Source organism: Triturus cristatus, chromosome 1_2 (assembly GCF_964204655.1).
Source record: "Triturus cristatus chromosome 1_2, aTriCri1.1, whole genome shotgun sequence".
Lineage (NCBI taxonomy): Eukaryota > Metazoa > Chordata > Amphibia > Caudata > Salamandridae > Triturus > Triturus cristatus.
In genome coordinates, this window is record NC_140580.1 from 158,620,178 (window position 1) to 158,643,112 (window position 22,935).

Sequence of the window (22,935 nt, forward strand, 5' to 3'; positions counted from 1 at the left end):
CCCGTGGTGTGGGGCTGCATGATGTGGCGGCTGCCAAGGTTGCAGACCCCGGGCTTGGAGCTTGCACGGCACTTGGTGGGCCCTCTTGGAGATGCACCGGTGTCAGAAGGTGAGCAGTGAGGCCTGTGTGCTCTGGGGCAGGCAAGCGATGATGGTGTGTGCAATGATATGGACTCTGTCATTCATGAATCTGGACTCTGTTTCAGATAATGAACCAAGAGACTGCAGTGTATACCGGCACGTGGTTGGGGACACACCGGTCGCAGCAGGTGAGCAGTGAGGCCTGGGTCCGCAGTGTCGACACTCTCTCTAACTCTCCCTCTCTTTCTTTCACTGTCTCTTTCTCTTTCTCTCTCTCCCTCTCTTCCTTTCACTGTCTTTATCTCTCATTCTCTCTCCCTCTTTTCCTTTCACTGTCTCTGTCTCTCCTTCTCTCTCTCTCTCTTTCTCTCCCTTTCTATCTCTTTCTCTCTCTCTCTTTCTCTCACTCTGTCCTTTGATGAGCGCATGATGCACCTTCTTATCTTGCATTTTGTCTTGCAGGCTGTGACTTACAGATTGCCTGAGGAGACCTGCCATGACTCTTCAAATTCGTTGTTTTGAGTTTAATTTGAAAATGTATGAGTGATTCTCTTTTTTCTGTGAGGTGTTGTAATTGTGCGACATCAGGCGAATTGTTTTGTTTATGATTTCGTAACATATATTTGTCTGGGGGGAGGGTCCGGGGGGTGGTGGGCCTGGGTGTGGTGGCGGTGGGTATTGTGGCTCTCTTGGGTGTCCGAGCTGCATGATCAGTGGCTCCATGGCATCTGTTGTTCTTCTGGTGTGGCTCTGGGCTGGGCTCCCTTTCATGGTGCAGGTTGTCGTCCGACTTTACACCAGGTAAGAGCAGGTTTTAATTTCTGCTGCTAACGCGCCTTATTGCCTGTTTTGTGATCTTATCGCCGTTCTGGCTAGTCGTTGAGAATGTTGCGGAGTGTTGTTTTCGCGGCTTTTTGCACGGGAACGCCTACCCTGCATCTCATTAGCGTTAGTTGCCGGGGTCATCTGTCGCGATATTTTTTACGGCTGCTATCGCAGGTAAACTGGTGGTATTGGCTGTTAGCACCAGCTTGTGAATAGGGCGATACATTTATCGCCACTTTGGCTGCGATAAAGTGCCAATAACTCAGTGAGAAGTCCTTAAGAAAATGACCCAACATGTATCACACAACAAGAAGCGACCCTGCCTAAGTGTCTGATTCTTAGTAAAATTTGAGGCACATCATGCCAAAGATTTAGGTGGTGTTGGACATTTCAAAAAAATTTATGGACTGGCCTCACACACCACCAGGTGTCATGCTTTATCATCATCTGTCCTCGCCCTTTAAAAACACGTTTGATAAAACACTACAAACAGCGATTTCTAAGGCCCCTAATTAGCAATATAATTGGGGTCAATATATATATCACACATGGTAAATTCTGATACTCTAAGGGTGGACATTCTGGGCACGATGCATAGCACCTATTACCAGCATTCCCATTTAAAATGAGGACTTGCATGCTGGTTTTGAGGCTTTTTTTTACACCATAATCCACCAAAATTTACATGGTCTGATGTTTACTCGATAATGTCTCCCTAATAAACTTCTGTAGACTCAATTTATAAAATTTAACGGTGTGTAAGGATTGTAGTTATTACTTGAGGTGGGCACCTACTCTGTTAAATAATGCCCCAATTTCTTACATAAATCTAGTACAATTGCACCACCTAATCCCATCAATACAGGATTCAAGTGCAAGGTCACCATCCTTGCATTATTGAGTGCAAAGAAAAACACAATGCTATACAACAACCCATTTTCTCACCACATCAATAAATTGAACTAATAGGATTCTCTAGGCCTCTCAATACATTCTTAGGCCTTGGTATTGTGCTAGTTGGTGCACCTATACATTATTTTATCATTTAATCAGAGCTGCAACCCAATATCAATGATCTTTTCAACTGGTTAACCCCTTCGCTGCCAGGCCTTTTCCCCCTCCTGTGCCACGCCCTTTTTTGGCTATTTGGGGTAGTGCGCGCTGAGGCCCCTGTAACTTTTTGACCACATAAGGTATCCACGCCAAATTTGCGTCCTTTTCTTCCAACAACATGGGGATTCTGAAGGTACTCAGGGTTTGTGGATTCCCCTGGAGGGGTCACAGAAATGAGCCAAAATACAGAAACATTTTGTTTTTTTTGGGAAAATGGGAAAAACGGACTGCAAATGAAAGCATCTGTTTTTTTCCCTGCAAGTGTTATCAAAAAAGGGTTTGTGGGGCTGAAATCACCATTTCCCCAGCTTTTAGGGGATACCAGACTTTTTTCAGAAACCCAACATTTTTTACACAGTTTTGGCATTTTTCTGGGACATAGCCTATTTTTGCTATTTTTTGTGCTTTCGACCTCCTTCCAGTTAATGGTAGAAATGGGTACAAAAGCAATAATGGATCCAGGAAAGCTATACATTTTAGAGAAGTAGACAACATTCTAAATTCAGCAAGGGGTCATTTGTGTAGATCCATCAAGGTTTCTTTATAGAAACTAACAGTTAAATATAGGATACATTGAAAATTTGTTGAAAAAAAGCGCCTTTTGTGTCAACGTTTTCACCTGTAACTTCTTCTAATTATGACAGCTCTTTGAAAGCAATATACCGTTACATCTGCTGGACATTACTGGTTGTGGGGATATATAGGACTTGTAGGTTCACCAAGAACCCGATGAACCCAGATCCAAAAACTGAGCAGCAACTTGCAATGGTTTTTTATTATGTGCCGGGTATATAGTAATTATTCTGTAAAAATGTGTACATGGAAAAATCGGTATGAAAGACACCTATGTATTTCTGAAATGGGAACAAAATATAGAGTTTAGAAACAGTAGATATTTGCACATTTCCGAATTTGGGAATACTCATACTAGCATGAGAATTATCAGTCATTTTTTAGAATGACTTCTTTTTTACACAATGTCTTTCATTTGGAAGGCAGAAATGCATTGAAAGTCAATAGGTAATAACAGTTCCTTTACAAATCTGAATTACCCTAAGTCTCCCGATAAAAATGGTACCTCACTTGTAGGGGTAGGCATAGTGCCCACGACAGGAAATGGCTCAAAACCCAACGTGAACACACCACATTTTCACAATGCAAAATTACCCTTTTTTAGCAAAGTGCCTAGCTGTAGTTTTTTAACCCTAGCTCTGCCTGCACCTAGGGAAACCTAGCAAACCTATACACTTTTGAAAACTAGACACCCAGGGGAATACAGGATGGGGTGACTTGACTGCCTCCCACCAGGTTCTGTTACCCAGAATCCCTTGCAAACCTAAAAGATAGCCAAAAAAACACCTTTTCCCCACATTTATCTGGTGGAAAGTTCTGGAATCTGCGTGGATCCACAAATTTCTACCCACCCCGCGTCCCCCAAAGTCTTCCGAGAAAAATGGTACCTCACTTGTGTGGGTCAACCTATTGCCCGCGACAGGAAACGGCGCAAAACGTAACGTGGACACACCTCAATTTTGTAGTGAAAAATGACCCATTTTTGGCAAAGTGCCTAGCTGTAGTTTTTGAACCATAGCTCTGCCGGCACCTAGGGAAACCTAGCAAACCTATACATTTTTGAAAACTAGACACCCAGGGAAATCCAGGATGGGGTGACTTGACTGCCTCCCACCAGGTTCTGTTACCCAGAATCCCTTGCAAACCTAAAGAATTGCCAAAAAAAATGCATTTTCCCTATATTTCTCTGGTTGAAAGTTCTGGAATCTGCGTGGATCCACAAATTTCCACCCACCCCGCGTTCCCCAAAGTCTTTCGAGAAAAATGGTACCTCACTTGTGTGGGTCAACCTATTGCCCGCGACAGGAAACGGTGCAAAACGTAACGTGGACACACCTCAATTTTGTAGCGGAAAATGACCCTTTTTTGGCAAAGTGCCTAGCTGTAGTTTTTGAACCATAGCTCTGCCGGCACCTAGGGAAACCTAGCAAACCTATACATTTTTGAAAACTAGACACCCAGGGGAATCCAGGATGGGGTGACTTGACTGCCTCCCACCAGGTTCTGTTACCCAGAATCCCTTGCAAACCTAAAAAATTGCCAAAAAAAACACATTTTCCCCACATTTCTCTGGTGGAAAGTTCTGGAATCTGCATGAATCCACAAATTTCCACCCACCCCGCGTTCCCCAAAGTCTTCCGAGAAAAATGGTACCTCACTTGTGTGGGTCGGCCTAGTGCCCGCGACAGGAAACGGCGCAAAACGTAACGTGGACACACCTCAATTTCACAGCGAAAAAGGACCCTTTTTTGGCAAAGTGCCTAGCTGTAGTTTTTGAACCATAGCTCTGCCGGCACCTAGGGAAACCTAGCAAACCTATACATTTTTGAAAACTAGACACCCAGGGGAATCCAGGATGGGGTGACTTGACTGCCTCCCACCAGGTTCTGTTACCCAGAATCCCTTGCAAACCTCAAAAATTGCCAAAAAGAAAACATTTTCCCCACCTTTCTCTGGTGGAAAGTTCTGGAATCTGCGTGGATCCACAAATTTCCACCCACCCCGCGTTCCCCAAAGTCTTCTGAGAAAAATAGCTCTGCCGGCACCTAGGGAAACCTAGCAAGCCTATACATTTTTGGAAACTAGACACCCAGGGGAATCCAGGATGGGGTGACTTGACTGCATCCCACCAGGTTCTGTTACCCAGAATCCTTTGCAAACCTCAAAAATTGCCCAAAAAAACACATTTTCCCCACATTTCTCTGGTGGAAAGTTCTGGAATCTGCATGAATCCACAAATTTCCACCCACCCCGCGTTCCCCAAAGTCTTCCAAGAAAAATGGTACCTCACTTGTGTGGGTCGGCCTAGTGCCCGCGACAGGAAATGGCGCAAAACGCATCGTGGACACACCTCAATTTCGAAGTGAAAAATGAACTTTTTTTGGCAAAGTGCCTAGCTGTAGTTTTTGAACCCTAGCTCTGCCGGCACCTAGGGAAACCTACCAAACCCACACATTTCTGAAAACTAGATACCCTGGGGATTCCAGCAAGGTATGGCTTGCGTGGATCCCCCAACGTTTCCTTACCCAGAATGCCCTGCAAACCTCAATTTTAGCTGAAAAAATCATCTTTTTCACAAATTTTTGTGTGGGAAAGTTGTGGCATCACCGGGCTGACACAAATTTCCTACCACCCAGCGTTCCCCCGGGTCTCTCGATAAAAACGGTGCCTCACTCGTGTGGGAGGCCCAAGTACCCGCGACAGGCAAGGGCCCAAAACGTAGTGAGGCGACATGAAAATTGCCTATCTCAAAACGACCTGGTTTTGCAAGGGAGGTCACTTGGGTTTTTGGCCCGGTGCTCGGCGGCCAGCTAGGGAAACCTACCAAACCCAACATTTCTGAAAACTAGACACCCGGGGGATTCCAGGGAGGTATGGCTTGCATGGATCCCCCAACGTTTCCTTACCCAGAATGCCCTGCAAACCTCAAATTTAGCTGAAAAAGTCACCTTTTTCACACATTTTTGTGTGGGAAAGTTGTGGCATCACCAGGCTGACACAAATTTCCTACCACCCAGCGTTCCCCCGGGTCTCCCGATAAAAACGGTGCCTCACTCGTGTGGGAGGCCCAAGTACCCGCGACAGGCAAGGGCCCACAACGTAGTGAGGCGACATGAAAATTGCCTATCTCAAAACGACATGGTTTTGCAAGGGGTCACTTTGGTTTTTGGCCCAGTGCTCGGCGGCCACCTAGGGAAACCTACCAAACCCACACATTTCTGAAATCTAGACACCCAGGGGATTCCAGGGAGGTATGGCTTGCGTGGATCGCCCAACGTTTCCTTACCCAGAATGCCCTGCAAACGTCAAATTTAGCTGAAAAAATCACCTTTTTCACACATTTTTGTGGCATCACCGGGCTGACACAAATTTCCTACCACCCAGCGTTCCCCCGGGTTTCCCGATAAAAACGGTGCCTCACTCGTGTGGGTGGCCCAAGTACCCGCGACAGGCAAGGGTCCAAAACGTAGTGCGCCTCAACAGGCAAGGGTCCTAAACGTAGTGCGCCTCACTACGTTTTAGACCCTTGCCCGTGGCGGGTCCTTAGGCCTCCCACACAAGTGAGGCACCGTTTTTATCGGGAGACCCGGGCGAATGCTGGGTGGTAGGAAATTTGTGTCAGCCCGGTGATGCCACAACTTTCCCACACAAAAATGTGTGAAAAAGGTGATTTTTTCAGCTAAATTTGAGGTTTGCAGGGCATTCTGGGTAAGGAAACGTTGGGGAATCCACGCAAGCCATACCTCCCTGGAATCCCCCGGGTGTCTAGTTTTCAGAAATGTGTGGGTTTGGTAGGTTTCCCTACGTGGCCGCCGAGCACCGGGCCAAAAACCCAAGTGACCCCCTTGCAAAACCAGGTCGTTTTGAGATAGGCAATTTTCATGTCGCCTCACTACGTTGTGGGCCCTTGCCTGTCGCGGGTACTTGGGTCTCCCACACGAGTGAGGCACCGTTTTTATCGGGAGACCCGGGGGAACGCTGGGTGGTAGGAAATTTGTGTCAGTACGGTGATGCCACAACTTTCCCACACAAAAATGTGTGAAAAAGGTGATTTTTTCAGCTAAATTTGAGGTTTGCAGGGCATTCTGGGTAAGGAAACGTTGGGGTACCACGCAAGCCATACCTCCCTGGAATCCCCTGGGTGTCTAGTTTTCAGAAATGTGTGGGTTTGGTAGGTTTCCCTAGGTGGCCGCAGAGCACCGGGCCAAAAACCCAAGTGACCCCCCTTGCAAAACAAAGTCATTTTGAGATTGGCAATTTTCATGTCGCCTCACTACGTTGTGGGCCCTTGCCTGTCGCGGGTACTTGGGCCTCCCACACGAGTGAGGCACCGTTTTTATCTGGAAACCCGGGGAAACGCTGGGTGGTAGGAAATTTGTGTCAGCCCGGTGATGCCACAACTTTCCCACACAAAAATGGGTGAAAAAGGTGATTTTTTCAGCTAAATTTGAGGTTTGCAGGGCATTCTGGGTAAGGAAACGTTGGGGGACCCATGCAAGCCATACCTCCCTGGAATCCCCCGGGTGTCTAGTTTTCAGAAATGTGTGGGTTTGGTAGGTTTCCCTAGGTGGCCGCCGAGCACCGGGCCAAAAACACAAGTGACCCCCCTTGCAAAACCAGGTCGTTTTGAGATAGGCAATTTTCATGGCGCATCACTACGTTGTGGGCCCTTGCCTGTCGTGGGTACTTGGGCCTACCACACGAGTGAGGCACCGTTTTTATTGGGAGACCCGGGGGAACGCTGGGTGGTAGGAAATTAGTGTCAGCCCGGTGATGCCACAACTTTCCCACACAAAAATGTGTGAAAAATGTGATTTTTTCAGCTAAATTTGAGGTTTGCAAGGCATTCTGGGTAAGGAAACTTTGGGGGATCCACGCAAGCCATACCTCCCTGGAATCCCCCGGGTGTCTAGTTTTCAGAAATGTGTGGGTTTTGTAGGTTTCCCTAGGTGGCCGCCGAGCACCGGGCCAAAAACCCAAGTGACCCCCCTTGCAAAACCAGGTCGTTTTGAGATAGGCAATTTTCATGTCGCTTCACTACGTTTTGGGCCCTTGCCTGTCGCGGGTACTTGGTTCTCCCACACGAGTGAGGCATCGTTTTTATTGGTAGACCCGGGGGAACGCTGGGTGGTAGGAAATTTGTGTCAGCCCGGTGATGCCACAACTTTCCCACACAAAAATGTGTGAAAACAGTGATTTTTCAGCTAAATTTGAGGTTTGCAGGGCATTCTGGGTAAGGAAACGTTGGGGGATCCACGCAAGCCATACCTCCCTGGAATCCCCCAGGTGTCTAGTTTACAGAAATGTGTGGGTTTGGTAAGTTTTCCTAGATAGCCGCCAAGCCCGGGGCCAAAAACTCATGGGACCCCCTTTGCAAAACCAGGTTGTTTTGTGATAGGTAATTTTGATGTCTCCTCAATTGGTTTTGGGCCCTTGCCTGACGCAGGCACTAGGCCTACCCACGCAAGTGAGGTACCATTTTTCTCGGAAGACTTTGGGGAGGGTTGGGTGGAATTTTGTGGACCCACACAGATTCCAGAACTTTCCACCACAGAAATGTGAGGAAAATTTGTTATTTTGGACACATTTTAGGTTTGCAATGGATTCTGGGTAACAGAACCTGGTGAGAGCCAGTCAAGTCACCCCATCCTGGATTCCCCTCGGTGTCTAGTTTTAAAAAATGTACAGGTTTGCTAGGTTTGCCTACGTGCCAACTGCGCTAGGGCCCAAAATCCACAGGTATGCACATTGCTAAAAAAAAGCCGGAGCCCAGTGGGCTTTCTGCCGCCCTGGGGGGGAATCGGGGAAGGGGGTTTCATCCCGATATGCCCCTAAAGGGGCAGAAAGACTGTGGCTATTTTTTGTGGAGGTGGGGGCATTGGTATGACCATTTTGGGCAGCCCCCACCACCACGCATAAAAAAAGCCTGCGTACTCGCTGGCGCCTAGTGGGCTTTCTGCTCCCCCCAGGGGGCAGATCAGGGGCGGCTGCCGCCAACTACCCTCCCAGGGGGGCGAAAGACTGGAGTTTCTCTGGGGATGGGGTGGGGGTATTGTCATGCCCATTTTGGGGAGCCCCTACCCCTACACTAATAAAACAAAAAAATCCATGGTTTCTAGTGGGCTTTCTGCGCCCCCCAGGGGGGGCCAGATTGGGGGCTACAGCTCCCATCTGCCTCCTGGGGGGCAGAAAGACTGTCATTTTTGTGGGGGGGGAGGGGGGGGCATTGGTGTGCCCGTTTCGGGCAGCCCACACCCTAAAAACAATTGAGCAAAAAAATCCCTGGTGGATAGTGGGCTTTCTGCCCCTCTGGGGGGGCAGATTGGGGGCTACTGCCCCATCTGCCTCCCAGGGGGGGGCAGAAAGGCTGTAATGGTGGCGGGGGTGGGGGCATTGGCGTGCCCGTTTCGGGCAGCCTCCACCCTAAAGAAAATTGCGCAAAAAAAATCCCTGGCGTCAAGTGGGCTTTCTGCCCCACCGAAGGGGCAGATTAGGGGCCAATGCCCCATCTGCCCCCCAGGGGGGCAGAAAGGCTGTAATGGTGGCGGGGGTGGGGGCATTGGCGTGCCCGTTTCGGGCAGCCTCCACCCTAAATAAAATCCATCACCCTAAAGAAAATTGCGCAAAAAAAATCCCTGGCGTCAAGTGGGCTTTCCGCCCCCCCCGAAGGGGCAGATAAGGGGCCAATGCCCCATCTACCCCCAGGGGGGGTAGATGGGGCATTGTGTGGTCTAGTAGTCCTAAGTCTAAACTTAGGACTACTAAACTGAGAAAAATCCTAATTTTAAGACTTTCGGTATTCACAGAAGGCATTTAGGAGTCCTAAAGTTAGGACTCCTAACTTCTGTGAATACCGAAATGAGTAAGTGCCTTCTGTGAATACCAAAATGAGTAAGTGCCTTCTGTGAATACCAAAATGGTAGTAAGTTTAGGATTTTGTCTTAAGTTAGTTCTGTGAATCGGGCCCCTGTGTGTTTAAATTGGTAGCTCAAAGTAGTGCTATGGAGTGATGTGGATCAATAAGTGACTGGGCAGTTTCGGAAGTACAGGCTTAGAGTAATGCATATTTAGGAAGAGTAGGATGCATATGCACCTTTGTCCCACACGCATAGCATGTCATCATCATCAATAAAACTTTATTTGTTTTTTTGTCAAACCATAAAAGTAATCGATAAAAAACCCAATACAACATGTACCTTTAGTGCATACATTTCAGAAAAAAGCAGCTTAGCATACTTAAGGTTCATGAGGACACAACAGGACCCTCCAAATCAAATAATTTAAAATTAATTATCATTATCATTATTCAAACACAATAAACCAATACTCATTCAATTATAATTAAATATGTAAAATGTTTGTTACATGTTTTGGGCATGCCCCAGAACCCTGAGAGTAAACACTTTGGGGTCTATTAGGATGGCGGGTGGATGGCCGCCGCCGGACCAGCGGCAGACATCCGCCTGCGATCCCAACCCTGAAAATTGCCTGTCCCATTAGCATGGCAGTGACAACCGCAGCGGTGAGAATCTCCGCCCGCCCCTTTTCCGCCGGTACCAGTTCGCACGCATGCCTAGCGGGCAGAACTGGACTGCTACAATGATGTCAGTGCAGGGCCAGGCTCCGCCGGCATGATTATGATGATGCCGGCGTAAGCCAGCCGTTCCTGGGGTGGTGGAACCGCCATGAAAAGGCATGCAAAGAATGTCTCCTGGGGCCCATTGCGGGCCGCCAATGTGTTGGGGGTGCGTGTGGGTGCACTGGGGGGGTACCCATGGTACCCCCTACATGTCCCTGTTCCAGGTGGCAGGCACTGTGCAGTGCCTGCCACGCAGTGCAGTGACATGCATGACATGCTCCTTTTCACATGGCATAATTGGGGCAATTTGTATTCGGTCTACCAGAGGAATTTTCCCCAATTTCTTAAAACAAATAATGGAGGGACAAGCTGAGGGGGCAGACATTAATCTTCTGGAAAAAAAACATTTTTAATAGTTTGTAGCATTGATAAATTACAGAAACCCAAAACTCTAGCCCTGTATAAAGTCACAGCACAACATTAGGCATTATGGATGTTGAGGAGGGTCTTAATTGGTTTAGCCTCAAGCTTCCTGATGAACCTGAATAGGGCTTTAAGTGTTTTTTTCGAAGCTCCTTCTCCTTACTTCTATGAGATGGGCCTATAATCCTTTATGATTAAAAGGAAGTCTAGGTAGGAGAAATTTGAGAACTGGGATAATTTTGTATTTTTAATGAAACATTTTTTTTTTAAATGTGCTTTCCCCTCCACCATGATGTGTGACTTAGCAGTGTTAATCTTAAGGCCCAGCTCGCTCATGAATTGATTGAACCTATTAACAAGGAATTGTAGCCCCACACCTGTTCTAGTAATTAATCCACAGTCATCCACATATAGTAGTGGCGGGAAGTACAGCGGGCAGAACTGGACTGCTACAATGATGTCAGTGCAGGGCCAGGCTCCGCCGGCATGATTATGATGATGCCGGCGTAAGCCAGCCGTTCCTGGGGTGGTGGAACCGCCATGAAAAGGCATGCAAAGAATGTCTCCTGGGGCCCATTGCGGGCCGCCAATGTGTTGGGGGTGCGTGTGGGTGCACTGGGGGGGTACCCATGGTACCCCCTACATGTCCCTGTTCCAGGTGGCAGGCACTGTGCAGTGCCTGCCACGCAGTGCAGTGACATGCATGACATGCTCCTTTTCACACCGCGGCGGTCCTGCTGGCAACAGCAACCGCCACAATGTTAATTGCCAGATCCGACCGCCGCGGTCGGATTTCGACTGCGGAGCATCCTAATTAGACCTGTGGTTATGCCGCGGCCATTGCAAGCGGTCTTTTCCCGCTCCCATGGCGGTCGGGGAGATTTTCCGACCTCCATCCTAATAGGCCCCTTTGTTTTTTAAACTGTAAAGTGCCTTTACCCAGCGCCAAAATAATTTCTTACCCGGCAAGCAACCTTAGAGACAAACGTTTCTTATAGTGCAAAGTGACTATTTAAAGTGTTAGGAAAAAATAAAAAAATTCTAAAGCAGAGAAACGTCATTTACCAACTAGCCTCGTTAAACAAATTGCGGCAGAGATAAATCTATATATCATTTCACCTGCATATTCTGTTCAAAGCAGCCAAAGGTAGAATAGAATTGGCCTGCATTTTCTAATATTCAACACCCTCAAAAGTGGTAAAATGAATTCCCTGCGTGGAATGTCATATACCTGACAAAAAAAAAGAAAATGCATCATATTCTGACATGAGTTACAGTCACAGGGGCAACAAACCAAATGGGCACCCTGATAGGTTTTCTGGAGTACGACACCAGAAAGTGAGCGATGCCAAGTCTAAATCTTAAAAGATAAACATTTTTAGACTGACTAAAAGGATACAAAAGATATGACTCAGTTCTGTCATTGGTGACCATGGGTAAATATTGGGCTACATGCTTTTTACTAGCCTCCATGGATTCCCAACGCTCCACTAAAGAATTTAAAAAGTCTCTCTTTAATTGGGGTTTCATAACGGAGATAATAAGATAAGGGTTTGCAATACAGTCCTGCCTCCCTACGAGTGCCAGCTGGGTCTTAACCAAGCCACGGTATTTTATGTACAAGGTCACACTTTAAGCAGTCCTGAATTATTGCTCGATTAAGGGCTGGTTCTTCATTTGCCCTGCTCGAGCACCATGGCATAATTGGGGCAATTTGTATTCGGTCTACCAGAGGAATTTTCCCCAATTTCTTAAAACAAATAATGGAGGGACAAGCTGAGGGGGCAGACATTAATCTTCTGGAAAAAAAACATTTTTAATAGTTTGTAGCATTGATAAATTACAGAAACCCAAAACTCTAGCCCTGTATAAAGTCACAGCACAACATTAGGCATTATGGATGTTGAGGAGGGTCTTAATTGGTTTAGCCTCAAGCTTCCTGATGAACCTGAATAGGGCTTTAAGTGTTTTTTTCGAAGCTCCTTCTCCTTACTTCTATGAGATGGGCCTATAATCCTTTATGATTAAAAGGAAGTCTAGGTAGGAGAAATTTGAGAACTGGGATAATTTTGTATTTTTAATGAAACATTTTTTTTTTAAATGTGCTTTCCCCTCCACCATGATGTGTGACTTAGCAGTGTTAATCTTAAGGCCCAGCTCGCTCATGAATTGATTGAACCTATTAACAAGGAATTGTAGCCCCACACCTGTTCTAGTAATTAATCCACAGTCATCCACATATAGTAGTGGCGGGAGATTTCTCTGCCCCGCCCTCAGTACGTCGATCAACCTGATGAGGGGTGTTACCCCGAAACCAGTTCAAGGAAGCTTATTTATGGCCCAGGGAAGAGCTGGCTTGGCAGTTCGGGCTGGACTGTTCCCATGAGGCACAGGGTCAAAAATGGTTTGCATATAGCTGGGTCTGCACTGGGGAGGCGAAGTGAGCTAAAGAACGATGATGGATTCAACCCAGATCTGTGACTGGGAGTGAGTATCTGAAAAGTTTCAGTACTCCGTCCATCATCTCCTTGTGTTTGCCTTTTTCCTGTCTTAGCCATTTGGTGCCTGCAGCCTGTCTCTGGGTCTGTCATGAGTGTTGCACCACATCTCTATGTACGTGCCACCACACATACCTCTGAATGGATCCCCTTATTTCTGGCAACAGTAGTGTAAATATTGTTTAGTAGTTGCAAGAAACCACCACTTATTTTCATATTGTAATCCTGGTGGCAGTGGTAGGCTCAATTGGTTGTTTATTCCTATCATGAAACGCAACATTATTCGTCTTGTACACTCTTTATCACATTGGTGGCAACGGTAGGTACCAACGGTTGTTTATTCAAGAGTGAATAATGCTGTATATGCTAATAAGCATAGGAACTCTTCAGCACTGCACATCTACCAAGTGCCTTTCATGAGTGAAGTACTGCTTTCACATGCAAACCTGTACAAAACTTGCAGGAATAAAAGTGGGTAATTACACAAGTGTGCTAATTGCTGATGATCAGAAACATGCACTGATTTCACCCTGCAACTATTTAAGCCACTCTGCACAAGAACGTAGTGCTTGGCTTCGTTGGATTCCTGACAAACACTTACCTGGCTCCAGCTGGGTCTCACGGTGGCCTCCGCTCCTTCGACTCCTTGCTCTACAACAACAACGGGGTCCGGTCGTGTTTTGGAGCTCCTCTCCTGGCTTCCACTGTGTCGTCTGCAATTACAGCACTTCCTAAAAAAAGAAAAGACACAAGAAAGGTGAATTTCAACCGTGCTCCTCGAATTAAGGCAAACGTGCTACACAAAGTCAAGAACAAGGTAAAACAGTTTTATTTTACACTGCTTTGAAAGCGCTTCCCTTCCTTTTTTAAGCAGCACAAAATGTATTGAATGCGTTTGGTGAACAGTGTTGTCTACCTTCTGTGACAGTAAAATTAAAGGGTGCAAAAGAACCCTGAAATATGTATTTCCTCTAATAGCTGCACCTGTGAAAACGGGAACATTGAGACTTTGAACTGTAGCCGACTTGCAGGCTTTAGGAGACTAAGGGGGATATTCTCAAGAACGTGTGATAACTACGGCAAAAGTAGCTTAACGCAACTCTTCACATCGCAGTCTATTGCGGGAAAATAACATTGTGCCAATGTGGCATTCTCAACACGATGGCACCATGCGATAGACTCACTACAACGCGTCAAATGAACCCGTTAAAATCAATGCGACACTGCAAAAATGCAAAACACGAACGTGAAAAAATCGTTGATGACGCAAATCGCGATACAAAAATCTGCGAAAACCAGCCACAGGCCTGCAATCCCCACGCAACATGCGGGAAAATGCACTATAAAAGTTGGGCAAAAAAACATACAAAAGCCAAACAACCGCGAAGCACAATGGAGTCAGCCGGAGCAAGTGCAGAGGACAACCAGAACCCCACAAGCCCCGCGGAAGACCAGCCTGGGACCTAGGGGTCAGGGAAAGGCAAGGACAAGAAGGAAGAGGCAGTTCAGTCCGCAGGAAAACAGGATCCTGATAACGGAGGTGATAGAACACCATCAACTACTGTTCGTCATCTCCATTGTGTCACTAGGAACTAAAAATGGAATAAGGCAGACCATTGTGGACAAGGTGAATGCAGTCAGAGTGCTGAAGAGGACAATGGAAGAGGTCAAGAGGCGCTGGAATGATGTCAAGCGCTAGACCAAGCAGAAACTCGCAAACAACCAGAAGGCAGCAATGCAGACTGGAGGTGGGAGCCCAGCGCCACAGGAGGAGCTGGACGAGATGGAGGAAATGGTGTCCACAGTCATCAGTGGGGAGACGGTGGCAGAAGTTGGGGGCTCGGACACTGCTCAACATGACTGGACACAACAGCAACAGGGTGAGTACCGAACAGGGACTGGGGAACGGGGTGAGATGGGCACGATGACACACATGCACAAGTAAGCATAGCACATCTGCGGACAAACCATGCCCCAGACCCCCTAATCCCACCAAGAGGCCAATGCACCCAAGTATACAACATCTCAGTACTGTATAAGCACAGAAGTCAGAGGCACACCACATGTAAGGGATAAGGGGCAGCCAAATCAGAGATGCAGGGGCGACTCTCCTAAAATGCGGCACACACACATCACATGCAGAGCACATCAACATTGACAGTGATGTGGCACAATCTGCAACACGTCCACAACAGAACAGAGGACACAACTGGTGCCGCTTGTGTGCAGAAACTGGCCAATTACATATGGAATCACAGGGAAATGTGAGCTGACAATGTACAAACACACATCCGTGATGTTGTCGAAATGTCCACTGTCCAGCATCAAATAGGCAGCTCCCCACAAAGTCACAATGTACACTGTCATTCAGTCCGAATGTAAACATGTACAATGCGTCAACATACATGTGAACACAATGGTACACTGCATCTCCCTTTCACATTGCAGAGGGCAATTCAACACCTCCTGCAGAGCAGTCCCAACCTCTCTTCTCTGATGACGAAGAGGACCACCACACCTTCAACTCCGACACCCTCCAACAGCTCATGGACAGCCTCCGCAGCCCATTTCCAGGAGCAGGGCAGCCCAGCTGCTACGAGGGGAACCCACTCCCTGCACAGAACACACAGCAGGCAGCACTCACCACCACAGCTGCCTCCCAGGACCCCCACGACAAACACATAGTCTTCCAAAACCGTGTGTTGGGGTGCCAGGAGAAGCTGGCTGAACAGGTGCAGGTGGGGTTCGACCGCATGGCAGGCCATCTAGACGCCATACATGGGTGTTTACGTCCCATCAGGGTCCACTCACAGTCCCTAATGGACACCCACAGTCCGCTCCATGCCCTGCAATGAACCATGGCTGACATCGCCAGAGTCCTGTCTGCATGAACGACTGTCTAGTCAGAGTGGCTCCAGTGAGCTCGCTGGGGAGTTGGGACTCATGCGGAGGCTCATGGAGAGCATGGAGTGGACGCATGCGGAAAGAGCGGATGACATGGCTGCACACCAGCGAGAGGTAGCTGGGTCCCTCAATGCCATAAAGACCCTCCTCATGGCATTGCTGCCACAAGGCCGGACGCTGATGCATGCTGCTGCTACCACTCCATCCACATCTCCGTCCCCTGATGTGTCAGTGTCACACAGTGCGGCGGACATTCCACCTCTGGCCTCTGAGGTGTCACTGCCCCACAGTGCTGGAGACAGAACACCACCACCCACATGTGAGGCCCCTGAACCACCAGAGGACGAAGATGCAGATGAATCTTCCCTCATGGTCAGAAGGAAGCGGTAGCATTCATCTCCGCCATATGGCCTGTTCCTGCTTGGTTCTGCCCTCTGCATCATCATCTTCCACTGTACCCCGCTGCACTCTGCAACACTCACCTTGGACCTCAACATAGACCGCCATATTCTGTTTGGTCACCAATGACACAGCTATCAGACTGTGGACTGAACTCCTCCTCATCTGATGTACTTGTCATTCCTTGAAGGACTCTGGGTGACCCTCCACGGGCTAACAATATAAAGTGGGGTTTGCATGGCCCTGTAGTGCCTCAGCTGCAACACTCCACTGAATGTGCATTGAACATTAATTTTAACACCGATGTGTCATGTCTATGATCTTGCACGTGTGGAGGTATGGATGCATGTAGGGTCAATGATTTCACCTTATGTCCATGTTGCTCATGTTGTGGGACTTGGGTCTCAGGGTGACACATTTCTGATTGTGTGCTGGGTGGCACGACACTAGAACACAGACACACGCACTAGTTACTTCCTTGTCTTGCCCAGAACGGAACCACGCCCAGAGCCCGGGGGTCATTGTTCACACCCTTACGCTGGACTGGCATACGCCAGGCCAGCCCACTCCGCTTACGCTCACGGGGGGGACGACAACGCTATGTGTCCCAGGTCTTCCCTGTAGGGATCTGCTGCTCACAGGTTTAGTTGTCAGCATTCCACAGCCACTCCCTCATGGCTTGTTTACACCCACGCCACACCCATCCAGCACGGCCATCACAGGACATGTGACCCTGCAAATAAAAAGGGCCTGGCGCACGTGCTGGACGCCATTTCCACTCTGTAACTGGGTGTCTCATTCCGGGCTGATGGCCTAGGGCCAGGGCACAGCACATTGCCCAGTGCCGGGGTTGACATGATGGCGTCCGCACCATGGGACTCAATCATAAAGGGTCCATGGCTTGCGGTGTACAGACTTGGTGGCACCGGATACACTGCGGCAGGCACAGGCACACCACCACGGGACAGTGTCTTTCGGTGCACGGTGGTAGGAACACCTGAAGTGCTGAGCGGGTGTGCAGCCTGCGATGAGGCCGTGTGCACTGATATGTTCTCTGCCATAGCAAAATCAAAACCCAGAATCCAGTGTGTGACCTGGAGGCCCGCGGTGCATGGCTGCATGATGTGGAGGGTGCCATGGTTTCGGGCCCTGGGCTTGGAGCTCCCACCGGCATGTGGTGGGCCCTTTTGGAGACACGCCAGTGGCGGAAGGTGAGCAGTGAGGCCTGGTTGCACAGGGGCGGGCATTCCCCGCTGGGCGGCGGGACGGGCTGGGGTGCAGCAGCCTCTGTGCGCAGGGGCGGGAAAGCGATGATGGCATGTGCTACAGTATGGACTCGGCCATTCATGTCTATGGCACTGTTTCAGATGAGGGACCTGGGGGACTGCAGTGTGTACCGGCACGTGGTTGGATACACACCGGTGGCTGCAGGTGAGCAGTGAGGCCTGGGTCCGCAGTGTCGGCACTCTCCCTCTCTTTCTCTCTCTCTCCTTCTCTTTCTCTCTCCCTCTTTCTCCCTCTCTTTCTCTCTCCCTCTCTCTTTCTCTCCCTCTATCTCTCTCTTTCTGTCTCCCTCTCTCTCGCTCTTTCTATCTCCCTCTATATCCCTCTCTTTCTCTCTCCCTCTCTCTTTCTCTCCCTCTCTCTCTCTCTCTCTCCCGCTCTTTCTCTCTCCCCCTCTCCCTCTCTCTCTCTCTCTCTCTCTTTGTCTCTCTCTTTCTCTCTCTCTGTACTTTGATGGGCACATGACACACCTTCTTATTCGTATTTCTGTCTTGCAGGCTGTGACGTACAGAATGCCCAGAGAAGACCCAGAGTGCCTCTTCAAGATTGTTGTGTTTTGTTTAATCTGTAATAAAGGTTTTATTTGAATTATATGATATGAATGTATGATTTCCATTTTTCTGGCCACACCTGTATGTTAGATGTTGTGATTGTGCGACTTCAGGCGATTTGTTTGGTTCATGGTTTCGTGGAGTTGATGTGCATTCTCTTTGTCCATGGAGGGGGTGGGTGTTGTTGCTCTAGTGGGGCTCCCGGCTGCATGTTCAGTTGCTCGGGGGCATCTGTTGTTCTTCATGTTTGGCTCTGGGCTGTGCTCCCTTGGCTGCTGCCGGTTGTCGTCCGACTTTACACCAGGTCAGAGCAGGTGTTAATTTCCCGCTGCTAACGCGCCTTATCGCATGTTCTGTGTTCTTATCGCCGATCTGGCTGGTCGTTGAGAATGTTGAGGTGTCGTGTTGTCGCAGCTTTTTGCTTGGGAACGCTTACTCTGCATCGCATTAGCGATAGCTGTCGGGGTCATGAGTGGCGATGTTTTTTGAGGATGCTATCGCCGGAAAACTGGTGATGTCGGCTGTTAGCATCAGCTTGTGAATGGGGTGATAACTTTATCGTGACTTTGGCTGCGATAATGTGCCGATAACTCGGCGATAACTCCTTGAGAATATGCCCCTAAGAGGCTTATTCGATGTTGGGCATAAAGCCTCCACCCGACAGTCAGAATCTCTGTGACTGCGTTAGAGCCCTTCTGACCGACTCAGTCGTTTTACATTCTGACTGCCTGGTTACGATGTGCCCATTCGGAATTTAAACAACGTGGTCATGCCGAGTCGGTTCTGACTGACTCGCGGAGTATTCGTGTCTGCCTGAACTGCATCGTACAGCCCAATGGACAGCGTTCCCGCCCTGGGGATTATGATGTCGATTTCCAATAGCCTTTCCAAGTCAGCTTGTCTGACATAAAAAGGCTGTCGGAAAGTGACTTTGGGGCCCCCTGGCCCCACGGCCTATGGTTGATGGTAGAGGGGGTACCTAAGAGACCACCCTGTAAAACATTGCACTGCATGGCAGGCACCGTGGGGTGCCTATGACATGGTGCAGGGTTTTCCGCATTCACCCCATTGGTGCCTGTGTTAGGGATGGTTGTCGGGTGTAACATGAGCTCCCATAGGAAACAATGGGAATCTGGCCAAACATTGTTCGGTCCATTGTAATACGGTGGTCGGAACCTGCTGACCATAAGTCGGGTTCGTCCCGAATTGGAGACGATGTCTCTGCCCGACATCGTAATGAGCCCCTGAGGGTTTATTCGTTTTAAAGAGATATTGAGACTCAAACTGTAAGAGTATGAAGTGGAGTATTTATTATAATTTGAACCTTCTTCTCCCTTGGGTGTCCTACAAACCCATTATTGTTCTTATCATTCTACCTATTGGAAACCCCTCCTTGAGAAAGATGAGTTATGTTTACTACACTGGGTATCTTGTGTATTCTCACAAACTTATGAATACCAGTACACTATGTTGTCATCACAAAAGCAGTGCTAATTAAAGTACTTTTCATTACAGAACAATGCATCTCTCAGATACAGTTAATTCAGATTTGGTGGCCCAGTATCCAGAGTCAAGGTTCCACAGAGTCCTGAGCTCAGCAGTCCTGAAATAGAAAATCCAAAAACTAGTATCTCTCTTATTCCAACCCCCCCTGCCCCTTGGGAACTCACAAGAATGCAGGGTGCTTAATCATTCTACCACGTTAGGTCCCACTGGAATTCAGGGAATAACGTCACCTATCAGAACAGCCTGGAGTTCATGTGAGTGGCTCGCAACAGGGTCACATGACTCGGTGTTTGTGACCTAAAGGGCTAGTCTGCTGGCCTCCTAACTGAGCCTCATGGACTTAAAAGGCTCCCCAACAGTTATTCAACCTCTCTTAAGTGAATTTCTGACCCCCCAGGACCCCTGATGTGGCTCAGCGGGCTCTTAAATCAAGCTTTTGGGCTCTTCTCATCCGCAAACAGGCCCATTTGCACTGGAACTGCATATCTCATACTGAAAATCAGCGCAAGCTATCATCGGCCTGTCTCTTTGCACAGCAGCATTGATAGCCGGCGGGGGTCTTCCAAGGGTAAGCTCCAACCCGCCCGTCTATGATGCCTAGCCTGCTCTTTGCACCAAGCCGACCTCTGTTCGCGACGCTCTCCTTGTTGCGCGGGACCCTCTCTAATGCAAACGTGACTCTTGGCCTGAACTTTTGAATTTGAACATGTCTAGCATGACCAGATAGCTGCAGTTGGCACTTTATGCTTTTAGACACTATGTTGCAGTTTATTCTTCAAAAATGATAATTCCATTTCTACTAATTGGTATTGTGTTGGTATGTTCTTGTTTTATTTATTAAGTTAAGCTCTATTTTTCTAACCTGGTGTGGGATCTTTTTGTGTGGTGTTTTCACAGTTCTACTGTTTGCAGTGTTGCCCAAATACTTTATACATTGCCTCTAAGTATAGCTTGACTGCTCTGTGCCAAGCTATGAGGAGGGTGAGCACATTTGGATTTGCATGTGCCTTACCCTGACTAGGCTGTTGGTTGCTGTTTGTCCAGGGATCGCACCCCTGATAACCAGTAACTCAATTTTTAACACATGGTTTTCTCATTAGTGTCTCCATAATATTCATTTGAGATCACTCTACAAACATTAAATATCATTTATTGTAGGCTTTACTCCCATATTTGATGTGTGCTATGTACCACACATTCTCATTTTGACCCACATGTTATACATGAATCACAATATTTCACTGAGATTGTGACAGGCAGTAACCATATGTCCTCACGTGCACATGGGTAAGATAATTGCAATATTTACAAGTTATACATGAGGCAACTATAAATATTTATGCCCACTGGGGTAACATTTCTGTCTTCTCCCCATATTGTATATCATTCTGAACCCACCCCATTTCCTGAGACTACACCTTTCCACACAACAAGAATATTTTATGTGAATTACTACTGTCTTCTAACATATATTTTAAGATTGCCAGCATGCTTGCCTCTTTTATGCAATTTTTACATTTTTACAAATTGGGTAGCAAGATTGGTCTTCAAAATTGTAGCCTAGAAATATGTAGGAATATTTAGAATCTGGGATTAACAGTGTTTGTTGATTCATTATTATGATGAAATACTGGAATTGTTCCTTAATGTCACATTCTAATTGGTAAAGCAGTTGTACAATTGACTTTCATGATGGTTTGTATACTTACTTTGTAAGATGATCAGAACCTCTTGATCTGGAAAAGGGCTTGAGTAGAACTTTAATGCATTGATCAGCCACAATACAAAATGGTAGATTGCACCACTGAAGAATACTGCATTGTACTTTTGGTAGTCATTATAGAATCACAAGTATACTTGGGAGTAGTGGAATATCAACGCATTCAAAATGTCAGTACAGAAGTACAGTTTACATGGAAGAAACAACAGAACTCAATGATAGACTCAGACAGATTAAGATAATTTGGTTATTGTATTAAATAATCAAAATTCAATAAAATATACAATTTCTTAAGGACTTTGGTCAGAAAAATCACAGCTTGCACTCAAGCACCAAACATTCAGGCCATTATTTATCGAGTGATTATGAAGTTTCACTTGCAGAGTTACAGAGACCTGCTACCCTTAAAGGCAGAAAGGGGGTTCATGTTGCTATCAGTTCAAGTCCTACAGAAAACGGGAAAGGTTCAGACTTAAAGTTCATAATTGGAGATTCCATTAGCTCAGAACTAAAGATATAAAGGAAAAAGAAATGGTTCAGCAAAGAAGGTCTCAGTACATCAGCTACCAATAGTAGCATCAAAAACAGTCCAAAATTAAAGAGTGATCGGCATAGCATCCGGTCTCAAGTAGAAAATATCGGAATGGCGGATGGTGCCCCTCCTCTGGGATTTCTTCTTTTATAGAGTTTAAGCAATGTCTTGTGGCCTGGTATCACACCTTCATCAAAATACTATCACAGCATCTGTAACATCGAGATGGTTTTCCATACTGGTCATAAGAAGCAAAAATGTGTGAGTTGACACAAGCATATTATCAAACAAAAAGATACAAAGTAGTCTATCCATAGGCATAGCTGAGATTCTATTACTACAGGAATATTTCACAGTACACATTGAAGGAACATTCAAGAATGTCAGTGTGTAGACATGTACAGGAAAAATAAGCAACATTTCACTTGTAAAGAACGATCCATTATATTAAATCAGGCGAAAGTCCTTTAAGTTAGAATTGCAAATGAAGAATGTATATAGAACTTTTACAAAATATTATTACATGATAAGAACTGATGTTAGGAATGCCCTACTACCAGAACATCTTTATGATATTCATATCAATGCATGTTTTTTTCTAATTTCATCCCACAAAAGTTGTTTTTAATATTTCATAAACTATAGAGACTCTAATATGATATTACAAAATATCACATGTGTACTTCCTTGCTACACATTTCTGCACCAACCTTTCTAACTGGATCATTCTCAGCAAAAAGCATGAAAAACTCTTGACCACTTCACTTAACATTATAATTCTCATCAATATACGTTAATAGCAACGTATGCATTAAAAATTCATTATCCCAACTCATTTAAATGTACTTGTGTTGTATTATGAATGTGTTTTCTTTTTACCACATTTTAAAGCAAGCTTTCACAATGCTTCCACTACTCTTGTCTCAGTATCATGTTTCACTGTTTCT

At 46.9% G+C, this 22,935-nt stretch overlaps 1 protein-coding gene across 1 annotated transcript in view; it reads right to left on the reverse strand.

The window, feature by feature from the left end:
* LOC146867002 (uncharacterized) overlaps positions 1 to 22,935 on the reverse strand; it is a 75,059-nt gene that overhangs the window by 3,678 nt on the left and 48,446 nt on the right. The window contains exon 3 of the mRNA XM_085619010.1: positions 13,694 to 13,823. Coding sequence (XP_085475136.1) covers positions 13,694 to 13,823 — 130 coding nt within the window. The remainder of the gene's footprint in view (positions 1 to 13,693; positions 13,824 to 22,935) is intronic.